Source organism: Hemibagrus wyckioides, linkage group LG23 (assembly GCF_019097595.1).
Source record: "Hemibagrus wyckioides isolate EC202008001 linkage group LG23, SWU_Hwy_1.0, whole genome shotgun sequence".
NCBI lineage: Eukaryota > Metazoa > Chordata > Actinopteri > Siluriformes > Bagridae > Hemibagrus > Hemibagrus wyckioides.
In genome coordinates this window covers 1,484,854-1,494,853 of record NC_080732.1, presented here as the reverse complement: position 1 = coordinate 1,494,853, position 10,000 = coordinate 1,484,854, and the positions used below count along the sequence as shown (strand labels likewise).

General features: G+C 40.2%; 1 protein-coding gene across 5 annotated transcripts in view; it reads left to right on the top strand.

The window, feature by feature from the left end:
• Positions 1–10,000, top strand: part of ctnnd2a (catenin (cadherin-associated protein), delta 2a) — a 298,449-nt gene that overhangs the window by 154,345 nt on the left and 134,104 nt on the right. For all 5 annotated transcript variants that reach the window (XM_058376504.1, XM_058376506.1, XM_058376508.1 and 2 more), the window contains one exon: positions 2,361–2,509. In XM_058376504.1, the coding sequence (XP_058232487.1) occupies positions 2,361–2,509 (149 nt within the window). The remainder of the gene's footprint in view (positions 1–2,360; positions 2,510–10,000) is intronic.

Here is a 10,000-nt window from a genome sequence, read left to right as displayed (position 1 = left end):
AACCCACAGTTTCTGTGCTGGAATGCAGATGATTAAAGCCCCTGAAATCCCACAACTCCAGAACCTCAGGGAATCAAAAGTGGAAGAGCCGGAGCTTTCAAAATGTCACAAACGAAGCATGAACCATGTTCTTGAGAGTAAATATATGTTCGTGTGTGTGTGTGTGTGTGTGTGTGTGTGTGTGTGTAATGTCCTGCTCAGGACAGTGTGGCACTCAGTAATTCATCCATTAGAAGAAAAATCCGGATAAAAAAGTGACTGGTTTTGTTTTTAACATTGTCGCTTTTGAGTGACAGGCAGCCGAACGGCGTTCCTCACGCGTGTCTTCAGGCTTTATTCCTCCTCATATCTGCTGAAACGCATCAGCTGAAGAGTACAGAGTTCTAGCGAGGATCTTCTGAACATCAAGAGAAATCTGTCAGTGCTGAGAGAGGAGCAGCACAGTGGCTTTATCCTGCAAGAAAATAAACACTTTTAAAATAAGTGCCTCCATAAAATATGCAAGCTGTTTGAGGAGACACACAGATCTGAGTCCTGATGTTCCCGAAAATATTCCTGGCGTCTCCTTCCAAGTCACTGGTGTTTAATTAAATCTTTTTTTTTTTTAATATCTCTCTGGTGCCACTAGGAAGCCATAGGATTATAACTTAATATGTACATAGAAATTTATTTACTAATTTAATAATTTATTATAATGTTAAAATTAAAATATATTTAAAAATAAAATATTACATTTATTGTCATTTATAAAAAATAATTTAACACTTAATTTAAATTATTTTTTAATAATTAATTTTTTTAAATAATTTAAATCATTTAATTATTTTTAACTAATAAAGCTTGATAACGAAGAACACAGGTTCTACCATTAAGTTCAAATTAAAGTGGTGAGATCATATTTTACAGGAAATGATATCATTGTTTTTTCTGCTCCAATAACAAACAAACAAACAAACAAACCAACAAACAGCCCCTATGGTAAATGCCCCAAACCTAAGCAGAGCCATTGCCACACTGCTAAACGAAACAAAAATACCTCCTTATTCTCATGATGCTGCAACACAAAATCCTACTATTAGATCTCCTAAATACCTCCACACTACTGAATACCCCAAACATAAAAAATACCCCCCCCCCACCCCCGTTTGCTAAATACCCCAAAGAACTATAAGAGAAACAAAGGCAGAGGAGCAGCTCATCATGCTAGGACTGTGACATACTCAGAGAAGAAGAATTCCTGACGATAAAGAGAAGTTTCTTCAAATCTGTCATAGGAAATGAGCTCTGGGATTTATAAAGATATGCAGAAGAAACAAAAAAACACACACTTTGATATATAGGGAAAAAGGAGGTGGAATTATTGCCGTTAACAGGAGCGTAAGATGTAGCAACAAACAGCAAGACAACAGGGATTAGCACGAAACAGGTGAACACAGTCATGTAACAATACAGTGACAGAACCGGGCCAGAGACGAGATTAATCCCGCAACAAACAGACGTGGCAGAATAAATAAAAACATATATGTGAGACAAAAGCAGCAGTCTGAGTGATAATAAGGGTGATGGTGGATCCAGAGGTTGTCATGGGAACGCTGGGTGTGAGGTGCGATGGGAGGCCAGATCATCACATATTACTAGTTACTAGTTAAGTAAACTACCATGTTTGGTGGACACGTGAAGGACACGTGAAAAACACCACACTTGAGATCGGGATCAAACCCGGAACCCTGGAGATCAGATTTCCACTGAGATCAGATCGTATAGCTCTAGTGTCACCACCAATCAGTGACATCAGTCAGTTGTTTGTTGGTTCCAATCAGATGATCGTTATTTCTTTTATCAAATGGAAAAATACGGATTTTTCAGACAAACGGAGAAAGAATGGAATGAAGAACGGATCAGTTTCATTATCTCTCAGCTTGATGTGTGAGGCTAATAAGAGCTTCAGATTAGCGTGATGGACATCCACTATCACATCACTGCCACGCTGCCCTTTTCTTCTGAGGGAACTTTTGGAAGGCTTCAGCTTGTCTGATTGAGAGGGATCGTTCAAACACACTGGAGCTAAAACCTAAACGCTCCATCGCTCCAACGCAAAGTTCTGGTGCGTCACCTAACCTCATTATGTGGATTTGGGTGGTTTTATTTAAAAATATATTTGGTGCTTGCCTTTTGGATTTTACTGCCCTCCCTTCTCATCGTTCTCACCTCTAGTCTCTCTCTCTCTCTCTCTCTCTCTCTCTCTCACTACTTTCCTCCTCCTCTCCTGATAAATTATGCATGCCGGTTCTGCCTGGCTGTGGCTTGCATCGCTGCCTTGCTGAATCTCTCTCTCTCTCTCTTTTCGGCGGTGCACACAGGACCGAGTCTGCTCTCTCAGAGCTCTCTGCAGCTCGGCTCCAACTCCTCCGGATATCACAGCAGCCAGACGCCGGCTCCAAACGACGCCCAGGCTTCAGCATCTCCTCAGCTGCAGCAGCTCGGAGGAGTCGTGCACAACTACAACCAGGTCAGTTCTTCTTTCTTCCTCTTCTCCTCTCAGGCGCATCCTTGTCTTGTGTCTCTTCTGTGCTATTTCTCTCTCTCTCTCTCTCTCTCTGTGAAGCTTTTCTCTATCCTTAGGCAGGAGCACTAACACGGCTGGGAATCAGCGCTCAATAACCAGCCTCTTCCCTCCAGCTCAAATTTCTACTTTTTTATGCCACTGTAAAAAAAAATAAAAAAATAAATCACTGCTGCTAAATTTAAAGTCGTAAACCGTTTTTACGCTAGTCGATCTTTTAAGATTATTGCTATTATCACATTAAACAACATCCTAAAATATATATATCTCTCTATTCCAGTCTGTGTAGTGCTGAGTGTTCTCCGTGTCAGATTATAGAATTATACGAAGCTTCACTAACGATGCCATTAAAGAAAATTCCGTTTACGTCCTCAATCCAGGACTCGGATCGTGTCGGAAAACTGGTTCAAAAGCCGAGAGATGGTTAAAGATATTTTCACGTTCTTCACGTGTGGAATGTCAGCTCTGATGTAGCTCTTCACTGCAGTTCTCCTCCTCAAACAAAATTTTTAATAAGTCATCTCTCAATCTTTTTTGAATTCTTTTACTGAGTGAGTGTTTGTCCTTGATGGCAAAATCAGACAAAAAATCCTACGCCGTATCGTGCGGTCATTTATTTTTTCTTTTAAAATGACAAAAAATAAATAAAAACAGTTCAATGCCAAAAGACGTTCAAGAACATTTTGAGCTTTAAAACTAAAACAGTTCCATAAAAGTCTGCGTTTTTTTGGCTCATTCTTTATTGTTTTAGGTTTTGGTTTGGAATTAATGTTAAGGATGGGATGTTCAGTTGCTAGTGACGGTAAAGGAGGAATAAAAATAATAATTCTCAGGTGTTATAGTTATAAAATAAATTTCTCGATCGTTCCCAAAATTTTCTGCAGAAGTTGTTCAGATTTTTATCGGGTTATTTTTCCTACATCATCGTTCCAGGGTAGGAGAGCACGTCATGGACAGAAATATAATCTGCAGAAAGGCTGATGTTTTTATTTTATATCTGGATTCATGAACATTAGATTTCTAAACCTTACAGAAGAAATGAGTTTATTTCCTCATTGCAGAGAAAACAAAAAAAGAACTGTCATGTTATTTGTTGTTTTATAAACAGATACAGACACAGATACAGATACAGACACGTGTACAGATACAGACACAGATACAGACATGTGTACAGATACAGACACAGATACAGACACACATACAGACACGTGTACAGATACAGACACAGATACAGACACACATACAGACACGTGTACAGATACAGACACAGATACAGACACGTGTACAGATACAGACACAGATACAGACATGTGTACAGATACAGACACAGATACAGACACACATACAGACACGTGTACAGATACAGACACAGATACAGACACACATACAGACACGTGTACAGATACAGACATAGATACAGATACAGACACGTGTACAGATACAGATACAGACACGTGTACAGATACAAACACAGATACAGATACAGACACGTGTACAGATACAGATACAGACACGTGTACAGATACAAACACAGATACAGATACAGACACGTGTACAGATACAGACACGTGTACAGATACAAACACAGATACAGATACAGACACGTGTACAGATACAAACACAGATACAGATACAGACACGTGTACAGATACAGATACAGACACGTGTACAGATACAAACACAGATACAGATACAGACATGTGTACAGATACAGATACAGACACGTGTACAGATACAGACACAGACACAGACACAGACACAGATACAGACACGTGTACAGATACAAACACAGACACAGATACAGACACGTGTACAGATACAGACACAGATACAGACACGTGTACAGATACAGACACAGATACAGACACGTGTACAGATACAAACACAGACACAGATACAGACACGTGTACAGATACAGACACAGATACAGACACGTGTACAGATACAGACACACATACAGACACGTGTACAGATACAGACACAGATACAGATACAGACACGTGTACAGATACAGACACAGATACAGACACGTGTACAGATACAGACACACATACAGACACGTGTACAGATACAGACACAGATACAGACACGTGTACAGATACAGACACAGACACACATACAGACACGTGTACAGATACAGACACAGATACAGATACAGACACGTGTACAGATACAGACACAGATACAGACACGTGTACAGATACAGACACACATACAGACACGTGTACAGATACAGACACAGATACAGACACGTGTACAGATACAGACACATATACAGACACGTGTACAGATACAGACACAGATACAGATACAGACACGTGTACAGATACAGACACAGATACAGACACACATACAGACACGTGTACAGATACAGACACAGATACAGATACAGACACGTGTCCAGATACAGATACAGACACGTGTACAGATACAAAAACAGATACAGATACAGACACAGATACAGATACAGACACAGATACAGACACAGATACAGACACAGAAACAGATACAGACACGTGTACAGATACAGACACAGATACAGACACGTGTACAGATACAGACACAGACACAGATACAGACACATGTACAGATACAGACACAGATACAGACACGTGTGCAGATACAGATACAGACACGTGTACAGATACAAACACAGATACAGATACACACACGTGTGCAGATACAGATACAGACACGTGTACAGATACAAACACAGATACAGATACAGACACGTGTACAGATACAAACACAGATACAGATACCGACACGTGTACAGATACAGACACAGATACAGATACAGACACGTGTACAGATACAAACACAGATACAGATACAGACACGTGTACAGATACAGATACAGACACGTGTGCAGATACAGATACAGACACGTGTACAGATACAAACACAGATACAGATACAGACACGTGTGCAGATACAGATACAGACACGTGTACAGATACAAACACAGATACAGATACAGACACGTGTACAGATACAGATACAGACACGTGTACAGATACAAACACAGATACAGATACAGACACGTGTACAGATACAAACACAGATACAGATACACACACGTGTGCAGATACAGATACAGACACGTGTACAGATACAAACACAGATACAGATACAGACACGTGTACAGATACAAACACAGATACAGATACAGACACGTGTACAGATACAGACACAGATACAGATACAGACACGTGTACAGATACAAACACAGATACAGATACAGACACGTGTACAGATACAGATACAGACACGTGTGCAGATACAGATACAGACACGTGTACAGATACAGATACAGACACGTGTACAGATACAGATACAGACACGTGTACAGATACAAACACAGATACAGATACAGACACGTGTACAGATACAGATACAGACACGTGTACAGATACAAACACAGATACAGATACAGACACGTGTACAGATACAAACACAGATACAGATATAGACACATGTACAGATACAGACACGTGTACAGATACAAACACAGATACAGACACGTGTACAGATACAAACACAGATACAGATACAGACACGTGTACAGATACAGATACAGACACGTGTACAGATACAAACACATTCAGATACAGATACATGTACAGATACAAACACAGATACAGATACAGACACGTGTACAGATACAAACACAGATACAGACACGTGTACAGATACAGACACAGATACAGATACAGACACGTGTTCAGATACAAACACAGATACAGATACAGACACGTGTACAGATACAAACACATATACAGATACAGACACGTGTACAGACACAGATACAGATACAGACACGTGTTCAGATACAAACACAGATTCAGATACAGACATATGTACAGATACAAACACAGATACAGATACAGACACGTGTACAGATACAGACACAGATACAGACACGTGTACAGATACAGACACGTGTACAGATACAAACACATATACAGATACAGACACGTGTACAGATACAAACACAGATACAGACACGTGTACAGATACAGATACAGACACGTGTACAGATACAGACACGTGTACAGATACAGATACAGACACGTGTACAGATACAGATACAGACACAGATACAGACACGTGTACAGATACAAACACAGATACAGATACAGACACGTGTACAGATACAAACACAGATACAGACACGTGTACAGATACAGTCACGTGTACAGATACAGATACAGACACAGATACAGACACGTGTACAGATACAGACACAGATACAGACACGTGTACAGATACAGACACAGATACAGACACGTGTACAGATACAGACACAGATACAGATACAGACACATGTACAGATACAGATACAGATACAGACACGTGTACAGATACAGACACAGATACAGACACAGACACGTGTACAGATACAGACACAGATAAAGACATGTGTACAGATACAGACATGTGTACAGATACAGACATGTGTACAGATACAGACACAGACACGTGTACAGATACAGATACAGGCACGTGTACAGATACAGACACGTGTACAGATACAGACACGTGTTCAGATACAGACACAGATACAGACAAGTGTACAGATACAGTCACGTGTACAGATACAGACACAGATACAGACACGTGTACAGATACAGACACAGATACAGACACGTGTACAGATACAGATACAGATACAGACACAGACACAGATACAGACACAGATACAGACACGTGTACAGATACAGACACAGATACAGACACGTGTACAGATACAAACACAGATTCAGATACAGACACGTGTACAGATACAGACACAGATACAGATACAGACACGTGTACAGATACAAACACAGATACAGACACGTGTACATATACAGACACGTGTACAGATACAGACACAGATACAGATACAGACACAGACACGTGTACAGATACAGATACAGGCACGTGTACAGATACAAACACAGATACAGATACAGACACTTGTACAGATACAAACACAGATACAGACACGTGTACAGATACAGACACGTGTACAGATACAGATACAGACACAGATACAGACACGTGTACAGATACAGACACAGATACAGACACAGATACAGACACGTGTACAGATACAGACACAGATACAGATACAGACATGTGTACAGATACAGACACAGATACAGATACAGACACAGATACAGACACGTGTACAGATACAAACACAGATACAGATACAGACACGTGTACAGATACAGACACAGATACAGACACAGATACAGACACGTGTACAGATACAAACACAGATACAGATACAGATACAGACACAGATACAGACACGTGTACAGATACAAACACAGATACAGACACGTGTACAGATACAGACACAGATACAGACACATGTAGAGATACAAACACAGATACAGATACAGACACGTGTACAGATACAAACACAGATACAGATACAGACACGTGTACAGATACAGACACAGATAAAGACATGTGTACAGATACAGACGTGTACAGATACAGACACAGATAAAGACATGTGTACAGATACAGACGTGTACAGATACAGACACAGATACAGACATGTGTACAGATACAGACACGTGTACAGATACAGACACAGACACGTGTACAGATACAGATACAGGCACGTGTACAGATACAGACACAGATACAGACACGTGTACAGATACAGACACGTGTTCAGATACAGACACAGATACAGACAAGTGTACAGATACAGACACGTGTACAGATACAGACACGTGTACAGATACAGACACAGATACAGACACGTGTACAGATACAGACACAGATACAGATACAGACACGTCTACAGATACAGACACAGATACAGACACAGATACAGACATGTGTACAGATACAGACACAGATACAGACACGTGTACAGATACAGACACGTGTACAGATACAGATACAGACACAGATACAGACACAGATACAGATACAAACACGTGTACAGATACAAACACAGATACAGATACAGACACGTGTACAGATACAGATACAGACACAGATACAGACATGTGTACAGATACAGACATGTGTACAGATACAAACACAGATACAGACACGTGTACAGATACAGACACGTGTACAGATACAGACACAGATACAGACACGTGTACAGATACAGATACAGATACAGACACGTGTACAGATACAGACACGTGTACAGATACAGACACGTGTACAGATACAGACACAAATACAGACACGTGTACAGATACAGACACGTGTACAGACACAGATACAGACACAGATACAGATACAGACACGTGTACAGATACAGACACAGATACAGATACAGACACGTGTACAGGTGATTAGAGTTTCTTCTGTTTTGGTGTAAATTGGATAAATGAAGATGTGAACAGACTAAAACATTGATTCATAATAACATTAAGTCAGACAATATGCCTCTGACTCTACTTCTGACTACCTCTGACTCTGACTCTGTCTCTGACTCCACCTCTGACTCCACCTCTGGCTCCAGGTCTAACCCTGACTCCACCTCTGACTCCACTTCTGACTCTGACTCTGCCTCTGACTCCCTCTCTGACTCCACCTCTGACTTTGACTCTGTCTCTGACTCCGCCTCTGACCCCACCTCTGACTCCACCTCTGACTCTTGAGTCAGAACCTTTAGATTCAGCTATGGAAGCACTTTCTGAAACAATAACAGATAAATGAGAAGATCCAGCACAATATCAGAGATGATTATTATCGTTATCATTGTCACCCTCTCCTGAATCTGCAGAATGGATTAAAGCTCTAGTTTAATGTGTGGGGTTTTGTCTTGTCTTGTTTATATGTTTGTCACGTGATTTTGTCTGTGATGCGAATCTGGTCTCCGCCCCTTTCGTGTTGTCACGTGTTACCTGATTGTGTGCGCCTGTTTTGTGTCAGTTTGCGATGAATCTGTTCATTTTAAACCTCAGCTTTTACTTTCTCATGTCTTTTCTTATTTCCTATTTCTAGTTTTATTTCCTGCTTTAGACTCGAGTCTGTTTTATTGTTCTTATTGTTTATGATTATTGATTTTTGACGTTACCTGTGTGCATATTGACCGGTGCGTGTTCCAGTATCCTGTATATTAGACTGTCCTGTTCTCTGAAGTCATTTAGGAATACTACGGTGGCTGAGAAGTTCAAAACACAATAACAAATCCTGAAAACACAAGGAGAATTCGGACAAAGCGGAAAAGGTAGGTATTGTCTGTGAATTGAATTCTTCCCTCTGATTGGACAAGACATCTGTCACTCAGGATATACAGGAAGTAGGAAGTTGTGTATCTAACTTTATTTCCTGTACATGTGTGGAGTTCTGCCTTCACTCTGACCATTATTTTTTTTCGATTTTTAAAGAAAAAAAAAAACATATATATTTATCTTCATAAGAAAATGGACTTCATTAAGCTCTACTGTGAGGAAGGACGTTGAT